Source organism: Diachasma alloeum, unplaced genomic scaffold (assembly GCF_001412515.2).
Source record: "Diachasma alloeum isolate Michigan unplaced genomic scaffold, Dall2.0 Dall_scaffold_00181, whole genome shotgun sequence".
In the NCBI taxonomy this organism is placed as follows: Eukaryota; Metazoa; Arthropoda; class Insecta; order Hymenoptera; family Braconidae; genus Diachasma; species Diachasma alloeum.
Genome location: NW_021680347.1, coordinates 142464 through 160545, shown reverse-complemented (window position 1 = coordinate 160545; position 18082 = coordinate 142464). Strand labels below are relative to the sequence as shown.

The following is an 18082-nucleotide window of genomic DNA, read 5'->3' as shown; positions in this document are numbered from 1 at the left end:
TGGCGTCAGTTTGGGGATATTTTACCGCAGTTTCGGCTGTACAATGTGCGCACGAGTTTGCCTCACTCCGAGGTTTGCAGCTGAACTGACAGCGACTACTGCGCATGCGCTAGCTGTCCCTCAGTGCGCACATGCTGCGGTATCTTCAGATGCACGGGCTGATGAGTGCTCCTCCACTCCAATTCATTCCCATTCCATTTAGTTCGATACTCCCGCATTTATCTACTGCACTCGCTAGTAGACCATATGCTTATCTCTAGCGGAGAGTCTGCTTGCGAGGGGTATTTCAGGAACTACTCGGCAATTGGTCATGCGACGGTGATGCATCAAATCTTGGAAAATCCCTTGGGGAATATTGATTTAACTTGAACTGTTGATTCATAGATCGCTAGTTTTTTTTACGGTAATACTCCGAATTGAAGTTATTTTTTGCTAATTCTAGATAATTTCTAATTTTGCTTAGAAGTTATGTAGGATGTCATGAAACGTCAAGATGTGATGTTTTTAGAAAATGTCTGTATGCATGTGTATGTATGAGCGGATTTTGCAGAACTTTTTTATACACTGTTGGAATTTTTTTGAAATTTCATGATAGGGGAGGATGGGGTAAAATGGACACTTTTGACTTTTTAAAAAATATTTATAACTCAGAAACTGATTCATCAATTGCGCTCAGTCTAAGCTCATCACAAAGAGAAATCATTGTTCTTTCTATTGAAAAATAAAATTATTCCATTTTATGAACAATTTAACAAGTCATGAATATTTCAAAAAAAGTCAAAAGTGTCCATTTTACCCCACCCTCCCCTAGTAATTCTCATGAGAGTGACAGTGAATCGAATTTAGTGGAGAAATCGTTATGAAATTTCGAGTTTTAGGTAGAATTCAAGGAAATTCATCAGGTTTCAGTGGAAGTGAGATGGAAATTTCACAACTTGAATTGGAACGTGAATGGTCAGAAACTAAATGAGATGAATTTTCAATTTTTCCCTAAATTTTCCTGATTTTTCAGACTTTTCACGGAATAATTTAACTGAAAAATCAAATATTTTATTGGTTTTCAGATCATTCTAACAGAAAATCAATAGAATATTTGATTTTTCAATGACAATATTTCCTGAAATTTCAGTGGAAATAAAAAACGATAAAAATTTCCAGGATTTGACACAGAAAATTCGGACAAAAATTTTTAACAGTGTAAATCTTGGTCTGTACCAAACTATTGTTAGAAAACCATTAACTAAAGTAAACCTGTCTTAACGTGTCCATTGGGGTTCTGTTCAATTAAATTATTCCTCACTACCGAGTAATGGGCAAGTATCAGGGTTTGGATGGGGAATAAGTACAGGAATAATAAGCCCTCACTGGATTGAATATAAAGTTCATATAATTACCGGATTAATTAAATAAAATGAGATATCGCGAAGTAAAGAAAAACTCAAGAACTCATTATACAAAATAATAATTCAACTTCAATTGGTATCGTTTTCAATCTCTCGATGATACGTGATTTTATTGCCCGTGGCTTACGTTTCAATCGTTCGACGGATCAAACATGACAAAAACTGTCCTTGCCGAAACTATATTCTTTCAATTATCGTGTAATTTCGGGCATTTTCGTGTCCAGCCCGTTTATCTCGTCAGCGCAAACACTATAAAAGATACTTGAATATCTTTAAGATAGAATTGCTACAGATTCATTCCGAAGCTTACTACCAGTGGAATTGGTAGAAATAAAAATTAATAACGTATAAAGTAACGGTCCAATGTTTTCTGTTAGACAGGCGCGGTACCCCACTTGGTTTATAGAAGTTACCCATCAATCAAATATCATGGTTTTTTTTACTAGGGAAATGTTTTATTTATTGGTTCCATAGGTAAAGGATGAATTTTCAACGCCGATAATTAATTCACCCGCTCACTGCAACAGTTCCAAGTGCATTTCATAGAACTGAATATGACGTAACCGTTGTCTATTACTAACTAAAATGTGAGTTGAAGATTTTCTCTGATTCCCAAGAATTCATGTCCCTCCAGAACGACTACAAATGAGCTTAATTCATGGTCCGTGTTGCACATGTTACCTGGAAACTATGTTTATTTACATGAGTCGTGTTGAGTTTCTCTGCCATTTGATTTCACATTTCAGTTTTTTCCCCATATAAATTTATTCCAGCGAATTAACCTATTGCATTGTGATTCACGCCCGCTATATTGAGAATGAGTTTTTTTCAATTTTCTGGTAAAACTGAGAATAAAATTCAGTAGAATGTCCATTGCAATGATTTTTTTTATTTCCAGTTCCCTCAATTCTGAAATAATGCCTGTACATCGACCCAGTAACCGCCCACTTCTCAATTTAGCCATTGTACCACTGTCACTGAATATTTTACATTGTTTCAAGTTAGAATTGCATCGGTGCCAATGATATTCCACCAGTCTGACAATGACTGACATGTGATAATAGTGCTCTGAATTAATTAACGTTCAACTTGGAGTGATGTGCTCCACTGATACTGCCACATACCATTTAGTGTCACACAGTTGAAATTGTGTGAAGCAGTCGAAACATTTCATAGATACACTAATAATGATAGCCGATAAGAGGATTAATGAAGCATGAAATAAGGCCAATTGGTTTTGTGTCATGCAGAAATTTTCCGTTTGAAAGAAATAAATGCAAAAATAGAATTGAAGATAAAACATCGCAGCAAGTGATTTATTGGCCAAATAAGTACTGTAATTATTGCTGGGGAGTGTCGTAATCATGTGTCTGGATTTTTTTCTCTTTCTCTCTCTCTCTCTCCATTCCTCAGAACGTTTATTACAGAAATTACTGTGACGATAACGACAGCTCCACTGTATACATTTGAAGAATAGTGTTAGGACTACAGCTGACGCGTCACATGGCGCCTGTGGCATCCGCATCATTAACTCAACTCACTTACACATAATTTGGTAGTCATTGTACGTATTGAGAAATGCCAGGTTTTCCCCGGGTGATTTTCCAGTACAGAATTTAACATGACTTTTGTGCCAGAAGCCAGCGCCAACTTTAACTCCCCCACTTTTCAAATGCTGACACATTCATCAGCGAGCCAAGGCGCCAGTTGTAGAGGAAAAGGTACGGGAAAAAAATGGAGACAAAAACGATACTTCATGGAGGGAATCCTGACGCTTGCAACTTATGCGGTCATATCTCAGTTTCTTATCCTGCAGGCTCAGTACAATTATGATATCACGTTCTCACACGAGGAATATCGGGTATGGCTTTATCTTGAATGGTGACTCGATAACGCCGCTGACAGAAAAGGGTCTGTCTCGACGTGAAAGTTGGTTTGTTTTTTCAACCTCAAGTCACTCGTTACGGCCGCTCCTTCTACGGGTACACTGGGGTGATGCAGGACCCCGATGTACTCCTGTTCAGAGAGAAAAATAGTTTTGAGTTTCAGAGACGTGCAGTTGATTTCCAGTGATCCATCTGTAATTTTTAGAAAGCTACCTCCAATTTTTAGGGATTCGTGATTGTAAAATTTATCGCTTGCGAAATATTGCACGGAGAGAAAAGTTCTATAAAAATTACCTCGAAAATCGTGACAAATTTTACTATACGAATGGTAATCGTCGAGCAAAATGTAATTTTATCGAAAATTATTGGTTTTTGGTGGATATTTTACGATTTTTCCTCTAAAAAAATTCATTTATGGATGCAAAAATTATCCTCCTGTTTAGTAAAATTTCTCACTCCGACAGGGGATTGTTTGTGTCGTACCCGTCTGAAGGTCATGGGGACGGATGACAATGAATTTTTACCAAACGAGTTCGGTAAAAATCGTTCACCGTTCCAGAAAAATTGTACGAAAAATTGGAGCGATTAGTCACTTTCAGTGGGACAATTTTTGATGGGATGCAGGGTACATTTTACAGTTTCGGTACAAATCACTCTCATGTTTAGTAAATTTTCCCGGCCAACGAAGTAAATTTCACTACTAATCTCGCACTTTTTCTACTATTTAAGGTGAAAAAATACTAAAAATCGAGGTTGCTCCACGATTACTTGACTTATTTGGTAATTTTTCTCCAACTTTTTTCTCAGTGTGGAATGCACTGATTTAACACTAATTTTTAGTGGTGTGCACTATTAGAAATTCTTTGAAGTTTCATGGAAAATATTATAGAAAATCTCGTGAGAGTGATATTGAATCGGATTTAGGGAACAAATGGTTATGAAATTTCAAGTTTTAAGTACAATTGCCGGAAATTCATGAGTTTTCAGTAGGAGTTAGGTGGAAATTTCAAAACTTGTTTGAATTTTCAGTGGAACATGGATATTCAGAAACAAAATGACATGAATTTTCGATTTTTCCCTGAATTTTCCTGATTTTTCTGAGTTGTCACAGAATAATTGAACTGAAAAATCAAGTATTTTATTGATTTCCAGATCATTTGAATAGAAAATCAAAGGAATATTTAATTTTTCAATGACAAAATTTACGGAAATTTCAGGGGAACTTGAACACGATAAAAATTCCGGAATTTGGCACGGAAAATTCATATGAAAATTTTTAATATTGTGGGAGGCTCGCGGAAGTCTCCCTTATTATCCCTTCTAAACAATTTTCCTAGGCCACTTGGATTTTTTTTATGTTTCTCCATGAAAGCTCCATCCAAGCGCGAAATTTCGGGAAAATGACGACTTTTTTTTCTATTTTTAACATATTTTTTCCAAATTTCCATAAGAATTCGGGAAAATGGGAGAATTAAAAATGGAAAATCGGGAGAATTTGTTAAAATGCATGTTTTAGAAAAATTCCTGTGTTTTACCTATTCTCCTAGGCTACCTGGGATTTTGCATAGAGATTTTGAAAGATGCAAAGAATATTTAAAAAAAAATTAATTTCTTGATTTTTTTTCGACCTCCCCTGCCACGCCCTAAATACCTTAAACCAATGTTAAATGATTTCTTTGATATTCTCTACCGAAGTCATTTTCTACGCTATCGAGGCCATTTTCGGCTTGAAAAGTGCGGAATGTTATCAATATACATCACGCAACATCGATAAAATGGGCCCTTCCACTTCTTGTTTCATGGTCATTACTACAACTTCCCACCACTTCATAAAATTAAGAAAGGACGTGGAAGGCGAATCGTAATCGGAGACTTACGTAAAGCTCACGTACTCATTAATATCTCGGTTCTGGAAAAGAATAAAAATCTGACTTTATTCTCAGTGCATGCAAAAAATGTAGTAATTTTATCCCCATTGAGGAAAACTATGTGACTGCCTAGTTTTAAAGTAGTAATCATTTCCTATTTACAGACGACTAGAAATAATAGCAAATGAGTCAAGTGAACCATAGTTACTAATAAATAATTGGAGTGAAGCAAAAAAGTAATGATTTGCAAATCTACCGCCATTACAATGAAACTGAAGATGTTTTGATCACAAATTACCATATACCCCTTGATCATATAAAGAAGTTTCCTCATATTCTTCAATAACTCGCACTGAGGAAATTGCGACTTCAGCAACTTTGATACACGGAGAGAAATATTCAATAAAAATTACGTTCTCTTCCGTACTTCCGGAGCGAAATGTGGTAATTTTTATCTGAATCTCCTGTGAAAATTTTCGATACCGTCACTTAAATTTTCTGATTCGATTCCGTAATCGGTGAGCGAATTGTGAGTGCCGTAATTTTTACTGAACATTTCTCTCCGTATATCTCAATTTACTATCTCTCTCTTTGCTTTCGAATGGAAGAATTGTCGTCGTCAAATTTCAAGTTTTCAATTTTTGGGTTAGAATGACTGGGTTTTGGTCCCAGGAATGCAAAAATTATGTTTTTAGACCACGTCTGTACGCATGTATGTAAGCGATTTCTTTTTTCGTTGTTCTTTTTTTTTGATAACCAATTAATCAAATTTCATGGTCCTTTATGGGATATAGAGCGTGTCCCAAAATTGATCTGACATGTGACGGTAGCTCGGGGGAAGCATTCGGACACGAAAATTAATGAAATTTTTGTCTCCCTCGCTTCATTAAGAAGTTATTCGTTAACAAAGCGAAAATCCACTGCAAATCATCCTCTTTTTGAAAATTTATATCTCCTCTCTCACTTCGGCTGGAGGAATGAAAATGATAGCAATCGATTAGGCATTTAATGCACAATGATTTGAAAAAAAATTGGTCTTCTATCATCATGCCCGGGTGAGAAACCCCGTAATGAATTTGAACGCGACCCAGAATCATTTGGTTCCTAAACGCAATGGGACTCTAAAAATCGGAGTCAACGTAAAAAATTCATATCTCCATTTTTATTCGTTATCAAGGAATGAAATGATTGGAATCGATTGGACAATCATTGCCCTGTCCTTTTTTCTTGATAACTTGTACACAAAGCGTCGGAGACAAAAATTTCATTAGAGTTTTCCTCTACAAATAATCCCCACGAGCTACCCTCATGATATGTCTGATCCGTTTGGGACACCCTGTAGAGTTCAATTATTGCTGTCGTTTGATACCAATTGAAAATCGATCGGTGGTGTAGTTTTTAAAATGCTGACATTTTATAAAATTTGATTCTCCAAAGATTATGCAAAGAATAATTGTTTGAATTGATTCAACTGTGACTTAATATGATTTTTTGATACAATTGCGACGGGAGCATTGATGAGTGTAATGTTGGTGGCCCGAGGTGAAGCTCAGGACTGCCAATCCACGTGCTGAAAAATCCCACCACACATGTGTCTGAAATGTATTTTTTGTCAGCCATATGACGTTCAATGAGTGCTAACCATTGTTATCAGTAGAAGTCGATTTGAATTTTTATAATATAGAGAGATAATTGAAGCCTAATGATGATTGCCTGAAAATGACTCGAATGGAGAAATGCGGTATTCGAAGAAATAAATACTTCTCTCAAGTAAATGGATATGCGGCAAAAAAAATTTTTTTCTTAGTGTGCTTTCTCGACGATATTGTGTTTTATGGAGATTCTGCCGTTTTTTGGAGGATATTCAGAGAAATCTTGAAGTATCTGCCAATCGATTATGTGTATTCACACCGCCGTTCTAGTGACGTCAGCGAACACCGACAATGGAACCTTGGCGAATGGACGAACGCAGGTGACTCCTAGAGACTGAGAGCGCTTTCATCCTTAATTTGGACGTGTTTACAATTTTCCATAATTCTGTCATTCTAGAAGGTGATTGTCAGGTCCGAGATTCTATAAGGAGTTGACACAAACCTCGTTAACTCGTGGTGAACGAACTTTTCCACCGGAAGTGGTTCACCGTGTCTCAATGAGTGAGCACGACCGAACAAAATCACATGTTTGTTTTGTCGATTAAGCTAATTTGTATCGATCGTGGCGTTTCAAGATTCAAGCTCACGAGTTGGATTAGTTTATTTTTAATTTGTCCATGAATACTACTGGTGCGTGGAGGGATATGAGGTCTAGGGAGTGGTTTCTGTCCGACAAACAACACTATTAATAAATTGTACAGCACTTTATTGATATAGTAATATATTTTGAAATAGAAACGTCAAGGAACTGTCTGACCCTTTACTCTCTCTTAAAAAACGTACAATAAAGATAATAAAATGCGCATTTTAGATAAAAAAAAATTTATTCGCTTTTTACTTTTTTTCACTTTTTATGTCCACAACAAATATATATGCCTTTCTACGAGAAACGCCGTCAAGAGACGATTCAATCGAGCACTTCCCAATTTCACTAAGTGTCACAAGTGCGAGAAACTAAGAGCAATCGACCTAGCGTACATCGGAGTAGGATCGATTCTTAAAAGTTTTGTTTCGTAGCTTTCATCGCTACTTATTCATTATTTTCACCAATAGTCGTGTCTCGTCTGGAAACTTGAAAGACTCGACCACTCTACAAAATTCATGTACTAACAACAATATTTTAAGTACAACTAAAAAAAAATTCGGCTTGTCTCTTTTATTTTTGCAATTGGAAATTAATTCCAAAAAAATATCTTCATACTGAAATAATATGAAATTGAAACCAACGATAGCCCTTCACTCCATTTGAAACCTTCAAGACTTTTCCCATTATTTTACACGAGAAGCACTTATTTCTCATTTTTTTGTATACAATTTTAGATTAATTTTATTTTGTAAAAATTATCTATATGTTGGGCATCGAAAAATTTACAGCAGTAAATAGAGGTACGATTGATTACTCCTAGCTGTATCATTTGTTTTTTCTTCATCTTAAACTTCCAGGACAAATACTTTTTTTCCAACCTTCACCCATGCATTTATAATTCTTATTGTTTGTTTTTTTTCTTTATATTTCGCATATTATACTGTGCAATTAGGGCGAAAATTTCGGTCTCCTCAACTGATTTTTTTCCACCCTTGTTTCATCATACCTGCACAATAAAATACAAAACTTTCGTGAAGGTTTGAGGAAAACGATTTGTCGACAATTAGCTATTGATGGATTATTGATCACCAATCACGACGTCATGACTCATTGATGCTTGAATAGAGGTGTACAGGTGAGCACTAAAGTTCGTGAACAGCCTGAACTTGCATTCTATGTATTCTGTTTACGAACTTTAATGCTCGACTGTACACAGGTTACATCATGAGGAAACGGATTTTTAAAAGCATAATGAATTGACTAAACAATATTGATATCTATCCAGTCTTGCTATGTTATCATGGAATTCAATTCGTTGAAATTACATCTGTACATTTTCCTGGTTATCATGGAGCAATAGGTACAGTAAAGTCGGGAGTACGATTGCTCCATCTCACGTGAGTCGTGAAGAAAAATCACCTTCATTTGTATTTAAGAGGGAGGAATAAGTGTAAAAAATAGGCACAATAATCAACGAAATGTTTACTTTTAATTGGCATTTTATTTTCAGAGGCTTTATATGACTGAGCATAAGAGGAACAATCGCCTGTTCCGTTAAAGCAACTAAGTCTCTGGGGTATTTTTCTTTCGTTTTAACCGAAACGTCGAGATATCTTAATGCAAGAACAACAAATCAGCCCAGGTATTGTCAGTTGTCAGTTAAAACGAATGTTACATTTTTTTTTCAACATTTTCTTTCTCCTTTTGCTGTATTTTTTCCGGCTATTTTTCTGTAATACTTTTTTCTTACAAAAATAAGAGATTCTATACACTGTAAAAAAACATGGTGCCAACTCCAGACAAAAGAGGGTGAGGAATTGGATAAAAAACTGCCTTTTGTGGATATTTCAAACCCTCTCTGATATGGACTTCACACGATTCCTTTTACAATGTAGTCTGATGTATCGCAGTTCCATTATTTCGTATTTTCAATTTGCTTTGAATTCCTATGTTGTATTCGATTTTTATGCCAAGCATTGGCTATACCAATTCATTGTATTTATTTTTACATTCATATTGATAATTTTCTTTGCATTATTCTGTTTTTTTTCTTTTTTTTTTAGTTCCGAATCAATTTTTGTATCTATCTATAATCAGGCCCGTTCCTCGGCTCTTACAATGTATAAAAATAAAGGATTAAATAAAATATTGTTTTGCTCTCAATAAAAAACCTAATATTATATGTCAATCATTCATATGCTTGAAAAACCTCGACGTTTTTTCATCTATCACTTATCTTATTCTCTTAAACGTTAAGCATTGTTATCATTACTAATCTAATGCTTAATTAACTCATTAAATCTTTTATAATATATTTACAAAAGGTGGCAAAACTGCACTTTTAATGAAAAAAAGGGTTTTTTTCCCCAGCCTCAACGTAATTTTAACGCGCATCCCACACCCATTTCTCGATCATATTTCGAAATGATTAATTGTTTCCAATAACGTCTCGTTTTCATATATACCAATAAATCAAAACCAAACATGAGTGTAATTATTACAATGAATAAATGAAAAGGAAGGAATAACTTTATGAAAAATTTGATCTCGAACTAGGACACGTGGGTGCACTCGAAATTAATTTCGTTTAGCGATGAAGCAATAATAGGTCGTTTTGAAAAGCAATAATTCCATTCAATTTTCAACGAATCAAAAATATAAGGATAACGTAATGAAAAAATAAAAATAAACAGGTAATTCACTTTAAACGCAGAATAAAACGCCAAACTTGACGAGCAATTTAACACAACCGAATTGTTGATCTAATTCTACAATCTTAAAAAAAACGTTGACATTACACCGACCGTTTAGATTTTACTTTTTCCCCCTTGATTAATTACTTAATTTTTCTTCCACTATTCATTTATTATAACTATCAATTTATATCAATGTCTATGTGGCTAACAGGTACGTTTGCACTCTTCCAGAAGAAAATCATCATTAACGGCGATCAGCAGCACGTGTATGAGACCTTTGGAAAATTTCATGCTAATTGATTTTTAAAAAATTCGAGTGAATCCAAAGACACCCCGTGATAATCGAATGACTATAAAAGAGAAGTTGTAAAGTATTTGAAAGGCAATCTTGATTATTTCGATACATCAATCAGTGAACGATTTTTTTATATCGATGGAAGAAGACATTCATACTGCAGATCGCTGTTTTCGATGACGGTGTTAATTTTTTTCCCCTTTTATTCTCACAAACAATCCGGAATGACGATTATTTGTGTGAAATTTTTTTGTATTGAAAGGATTCATGGACTATTGCCGTGAAAATTAGATGAGAAAAAAAATCAGGGACAAAATAATGAGTACATTTTCCACCGGTAAAAGCGGGAGGGAAGAGAAAAGAGACGTAGCGGCGATCACTCGAACTATCATTCCAATGTTCTCCTATTACAGTTCCCATTCTTGGCACTCTTAATTGAATCAATGAGAAATGAAGATTCTCGAGTAGTGAAATTGATCTAATAACTGCAATGTTATGTGAATAAAACACTTTGAGCAACGCACAAGTTATATTTTCGGAAATGTAAATGCTTCAATTTTGTACAAGCCTTAAAATTCACATAAAAAATGTTTATTACTCAGTACTGGAACGCGGCCTTCGGTACAATAAAGCACGATTCAAATTCTATCCAATACAAAAAGTGTAGAAAACCCGTGAAAAAATGAATTATAAAAAAATGCTTGATGTTTCTTCATCAACCTTCAATTGAATAATTATTAGAATAAGAATGTCAATTCATTGAAATGCTATCGCTGGCTTAGACTTTACTTCGGCATTCAGTTCGTGGAAAGCTCACGATATTTCATAAACTAGTAATGTTAAAAAAAAAAAATTTTTTACCACTGAATGTAAAGCTGTCGACACACTGGCAGAACGAATTTCCGGACACCGATAACAATCCACGAGTGGACGGTGCTTGCCGACGCACTAACAATCTCGCTACGTGAAGCACTCAAATCGCGATTCAGGTTTCCTCGTATTGTTAATTAGTTCTTAACTCGTGTTTATATCCACTGTACGTATATATTCTTCCGATAATAAGATACCAACGACATTATTTCCTGTCTTCTCACGCACATAGAATCAACACTACGGTTATTTGAAAATGAAAAAAAAAAAAAAAGAAGGAGAAAAGATAGAGAAAAAAAAGGTTCGTACTTTTACGTTCATTCATAAACTCAAGCACTTTTACCCTCATCATTTCCTCTCTTTCTGAATAATACACATGCACAATTTTCTATCTCTTAACTTCTCACTAGTCGCCCGTCTTTCCGCTAGACTATTGTACTGCTACCTAGAGTTTCCTGTTTGCCGGTAATGCTATTGTATTCACTGCCTCTTTCTTTCTACCGTTTCGTTTCTTTTTATCCTTGTATTTTTTCTTCCATTCCCCTTCTCAACGGTATGCAGCCTCCCTTTCTCCTAGTTCACCGTTTTTCTCCCCTGTCCCTTCTTTTCTTTTTTCTCCCCTCTCCCCTTTCAAACTGTTACTTTTTGTATTTCCCTTTTGCATTATTTGTCTCCCTTCTTTTCTCACTTGTAAAAGTATGTATAAACGAATACTGTTACATACAACTGTAATGAACACATTTAGTTTCTCCCCCTCCCCCCTCCTATTTTTCTCTCACCCGTATCTCATACTCACTCGCAATACGAACCACTTTCAAACGAATTATTAAGAATTTTGCGAAAATTTCTTTTTCCCACTCGTTAATTAATAGATTGAGATAAGGTAGTGACTTCATCGTTTATGTTTTTACAATATTGAAACTTCTGACTCTTTATTTTTCTCGGTGGTTCGTAGTTATGCGTCGATAACTACACATTAATTATAATTAATAATATTGATAAAGTCGTATAAAGAATTACGAAAGCAAATAAAAATGGTAAGAAACAACTGAAATCATATAACAATAATAAGGTTATCACACTTATCTATTCAATTTTTAGTATTTTACCACTGTAATTTTTCTCATGTTTTGTTTTTTCTCCATATTTTTCCAATATATAATCTATATATATATATATATAACATATATACTTCATACATGCATAAACCTATACACGTTTAAAAAAAAAGAAAACTTCATACGTTCGTTTTGTTAATATGTGTACACGGTTAAAACGTAATTCCTGGCCGCGCAAGCACACGGAAGACCCCAAGATCAGTTGGTGTCTACATACAGAACACCTACGGTTCTACCAAACGAGATATTCAACTCGTTTACACGCATCAGGTTCGATGAACTGACCCAAGTCCAATGGCTTCCGGTTGCCATGCAACGTAAAATTTGAAGTATAATGAAAAAATAATAATAAAAGAAACAAAACGTAAATGAAAAACAAATTAATTTCATAATGATTTTGGAAGAAAAAAAACGCCGAAAGTCGAGGCTGAAGGATTATAAATTTTCCACCATAAATTCGTATTTTCAATTTTTTTAACTTTCATATCAATAACTACATTCAAACTGAAAAGGAGCAATTTATAGCAAATTCGAAGCTCAGTAATATCAACGAAATATATCTCAATAACTTTCTCAACGCAAATCCGAAACAAACTACTTTCCAGGATTGAATTCGAGGGAGTGAAGTGAAAGAATGAACAAATCTGAAGGATAAAGGGCGCATGAAACATATGATACGGCCCGGAGAGATGTGCATTATAAAGATTTCCCGAATAATTCGAACAAATGATAAAATATAAACCTGACGAATGAAATCTTAAAGCTCATCTCTTATTTTACCACCATTTTCATTTTCATTCTCTATCACTATGGAGGCTACGGCTGTATCTCTGTACGCCATACAACTATGAAATTATTCAATAGTTATTCTACCTTAGAAGTATATACGTGTTTGAATGCCTTCAAGAATTTTGAAGTTATTCAAGAAAGAAAGAGCAGCGATCGCACAGCGACTGCTATTCCTCCGAATTATAAACAAACCACAAATTAAATTCAACTGTGGCTCAACCACATGTATATCATACTTATAAAACTCTTTACGAATAAATGAATAATGTGAGTTGTACGATCGTATGAAAGCCAACAGAAACTTGAATGTCCCGAAAGTAAAGAACAAAAATAGATGATTTATTTCAACTATATCTCAGATTAAACTTTGGATGTTTGTTATGAAAACTGCATTTCAAATATCTCTATCGTCCTTCCTTCACACTTCACTCTTCATTTTTTTTTATAACGTAGAAAAAATATATTTACACTTATCGCATCAACTTGGAAATCTGTCCTGTTATTTAATTCATAATCTACAATTGAGTGTTTCTTCTTGAGTTCAGATCCCCGAACGATCGTACCAACTCATTCAGGTCTACTCTCCTACATCCCTTAGTGTACTTAGAGGTATATATATGCAAAAATTGTAATTAAGATATCTAACAAGAATCTGTAAAACAAAATCACGCGTTTTATTACAATTTTCAACTCTACACTATTTCGTCCAAAAGTACAATTCATCATCTCGCAATTGTCATCTGACTCAATCATATTTACACATCGCGAAATAGAGTATGTACAAGGCGCCCCATCTTACCTCGCCAACTGCATAATCCACTTTTGCCCTTCCACAATATTGCAAATCAACTAAAATCCACAACTATGGACTTTGGCATTTCGATAGGCTACAAGCAGACTCTAATGACATTGAATGAAGCAGAGTTTGAAGAGGAAAAATGTAAGTAGAATGGACGAGTGTCAGAGGGCCACCTGCATTACGTACATATCAATGTAAATGCAGGTAAAAAGTAAGAAAGAATCTTACAAACCGGTCCAGCCTAGCTATCGGCCTTTCCAGTGGATTCGTGGCTGCTGGTGTCCCAAGTTATAATCTGACAACCGGTAAATCATGAGGTGAAGTCCCCACCGATGGAAATTAGGCAGCAGAAGATGGAATGACCCGATGAAAAATCGGAGAATTGCATAGGCATGAAATAAATCAAAATAGGGTCTGACGGCCGTGGAATCCACTGGTCGATGGGGACAAGTGTGTGCGCTATCTCATGTGTTACACTCCCTCTCTCGTTCTGTTTCTCTCTTCACTCAGTTGCACCTAGGCTTCTTCGTAAATAATCCGAGCGGGTCGGGCGTCCTTTCTGTGTTGTGTACCATTTTGTTCTCATTTTTTTTCTTGAAAGCAAAAAACCAGATTGACATGCTGTTGTTGTGCGTTCTTCAGCCCTCGTGAGGCGTCGGTTTTGGTTCTCAGCGTTAGACACAGTCAAAGGAAAAAATGTTATTGATGTTATTTAACGTGAATTTATGAGAATTCCAGACTTTCAAGTCAAGATTAAATTGTAGTAGTAATCGGGGATCTCCTCAGCGAGTCAGTGCAAAATACCTTCTCAACACTTGGAGCCTCTTGTACAATTTTTTCTGGCGCATGCGTAGCTCAGATATTCTCGATATACTGTTCTCGTCAATGTCCTTGAGCATAGAACAATATTTGGCTGACTGTCGTAGAATTGTAACTTTAGCTGCCCTCTCTTTGTCCTGAATTTCCGGCACCAAACGCCTTAAATCCTCGTACGCATTTCTCAGATCTATTCTTCTCCGTCTCTCCATATCATTGTGGAGATTTCTCTTCTGAATATCTGGCTCATCGTCCGATGAGCTTCTCGATGATGATGAGGACGATTTCATTGGCGATGACATAGGTGTTGGTGGTCCACTCTTTGGAATCTTTGTTTTTCGCTGGTATGTACGCTGTTTGGGACGCTTGGCCACTGGTTCTGGCTCTTGATCCTCAGGATCATGCTCTTGCTTAATCTTTTGCTTCGGTTGATTGACATCCTCCTCGATCTTTCGCGGTCTACCGCGTGGTCTTCGCTCTGGTTTCTCCTTAAATCCAGTCCGTCGAAACACTTGTTGCTCCGTTGAATTTGGATGCCTCAGTAACACTGTCGGTCTGCATGGCTTCTCAAAGTTCACCACGTCAATCTCCTCTTCTGAAACAAAAATATTTTTCCATGATACTCGTCATGAAAAAACACGAGAGACTCTCAATGTAATAAAAGCAGAAAACAAAATATTCCTTCAAATCTAGATCGACACAAAGGAGACGAAGGAAAAAATTCCGGGATTAAAACAAGTTTTGCAGGAGCAACGTCCGCTAGATTGACTTGACTGACAGCTTCGCTCAAAGAAGGAAGCAAAATCTATAAAATGACAAAAAAACATTCAACGGAAAAAAAAGTGAAGCATGGAAACGCCGGATGACATATCGCGCTTGTTCCGTCAGTCACGACTGGTCGACTGACTCACTAGGTGAAGGACGCCGCGGCAGTTTAAAGCCACGAGGCTTCGTATATACACATGGGAGTGAAAGAGGCCCCCCCTTATCCCCCCTTCACAAGCATCTGAATGCCCGACAAGTCACAAACGAGAAGTCGTGACACTTCTATTGGCTAAATTTTGTGAAATTCCACGCCATATAGATCGTCATTGGCGAGAAATAAGTGCCATTTAGGGGATTTTCAGCGACTGATTTCAACCACTTCCACCAAAATTGAATTCACCCAGTAAGTGCATTAGGTTTTCTGACGCCACACATTCACTGAAATAGAGTATCATATCTGGTACAACGTATTGGCAGCATGAATACCCAATGCAGGAACTGCACGCGACCAAAATTCAATCTCGGTAGAGTTGAATGACACAGAATTAATTTTCGAATCGTTCCAATTCTCGTTTGCCAAACAGTGTTGAATCGTACGTTTTCACGTTAAGGATGCAAGATGATGGTAATTTTTGACATGCGTCAAATCAGTCGTAAATTTCTTTTTTCCGTTTCTTCAACGCCGAAACGGAAACCGAAAATTTAATGAATATTACCGTAGCATGGAATTGCAAAAAAATCAGAAAAGTTTGGTAGAACTTTCCTATTTATTATCATCATAGAATCTATAAAGCTCGATTATAGAGAAATGGTCGTATAAAATTTTTCATTGGATAAATGACTTCGTAAATCTTCTCATTTAAGAACTTTCTAAAACATATGGCGTCTAAAACAGGCCTCTTACTAAAATTTGGAGAGCTCTGGGATCCAACGATCGGTTTAGGGGCCAAATTTCGAAGCACAAAATTGATGAACGATATTTTTCGTAAATGTGAAACTAATTAGAAGGAGAAAAATCGACTGACTCCATCTAGACGTAAAGTGACCGTCACGTTTTTTTTGGTCATTTTTGTGACACGAAATTCTATCACTTTTTTTCTGATCACAAATAGTCAGTAATTGGCCTTCGGTCAGTGACGTCCAATTTGCATGTAACATGACGGTAAATTGACCGGTCAGCGTTGTCCGTTACATCCCTATTTGACGTAATTGTATGAATGAACAATATTCACATAATGAGGCTAGAGTCCCAACCAAAACTGAGAGTACGACATATAAGGCTCTTACTCACTGGCAGTGACGTCCGAGTAGTAGAAGTACTACTTGGCCTTTTTTTTCACCGATTTTACAATGAAAATACTCCATGCCTATATGTACTCGAGTGATAAAGTTATAAACATGTACGTGACCTTGGTAAGTTATTTGGGAAGCACATGGATTGCCGAAGGCGTTTTCTATGTCATATGATATCGTGGGCGTTACACTGCAGGAATATCCTCCTTCTCTGGCATCTGGCGTCATTCCCTTTAAAAACTCTCACTTTATTTATTTTTTTCCATTTCTCCTTCTGCCTCTTTTCTTCTCTCTTTGTAACTTCATTCATTCCCTCGTAACATCGTTTGACTCGAAGAATTCTCTATCTATTGCTCTCATGGGGTGGAGTGAAATGTAAAAATAAATTTTTCGGAGACATTTATCACCATCGCTAATTGTCAGGGATGTGGAAAAAAAGCATCAAAAGCCGGCAGTTACTCAGCTAATGGACACAAGTGAGTAGTTTGTATTAGATTCACTAGAAGCCCTAAAAATAACTTCCACTATTCAACTTGAATGAAAAAGAGGAAATGAGAAACTTTGAAAAAACTACATCATCATTTCCACAAGTCGGCAGTCCACATTAAATTAATTAAATTGCGGTGGAAACGACTAAAGCGCCGAGATTCCTCCATTCCTAGTTCGACCACCTATTGAACCCTTGCGTCTAACAAATAGCCGTGAAATAAGATACGGAAAAAAAAGCACACAGAAAGGGAAAACGAAATTTGAGAATCACGGTGATTGCATCCTTTCGAATCACGACAACTCCATTCATCCCCAATGACAAATCTCAAATGAGAAAGAGCCCCCGCAGTATCGTGGGAGAAGTGATCGAGTCTATTAACTCCCAACGATTGACGATGATGCTACTCCAGAGGGCACGTCCATAGAAATTACACGGTTCAAGGATTCTCGTAAATTTTTACTGACATTTTCAAACGCACGAATAGACCGGCATACAACCCAAGGCGAAAAACAACATTACACGTGGAAAGACTCACACACTGCCAACGTTCTTGAGAGTGTGTCGATGCTATACACGTACTCAAACGTACATGGAAAAAATACGATAGGAAGAATGTGCTTGTTGATGTGTAGCCCACGCAGCGATAGAATAAAGGAGAAAGAGATGTGGAGAAATAGGAATAGGTCTAACCCCACTGACCGGAGGGTTAAACACGAAACTAGATGGTTGACCCAAAGCCGGAAGTGTGAAGACAAA

General features: G+C 36.3%; 1 protein-coding gene across 2 annotated transcripts in view; it reads right to left on the bottom strand.

The window, feature by feature from the left end:
• Positions 1–7498: 7498 nt before the first annotated feature.
• LOC107046241 (N-myc proto-oncogene protein) overlaps positions 7499–18082 on the bottom strand; it is a 25678-nt gene continuing 15094 nt past the window's right edge. The window contains exon 3 of one of the 2 annotated variants that reach the window (XM_015268822.1): positions 7499–15373. In XM_015268822.1, the coding sequence (XP_015124308.1) occupies positions 14745–15373 (629 nt within the window). In that variant the 3' untranslated portion in view covers positions 7499–14744. The remainder of the gene's footprint in view (positions 15374–18082) is intronic. The other variant, XM_015268826.1, reaches the window with a different exon arrangement.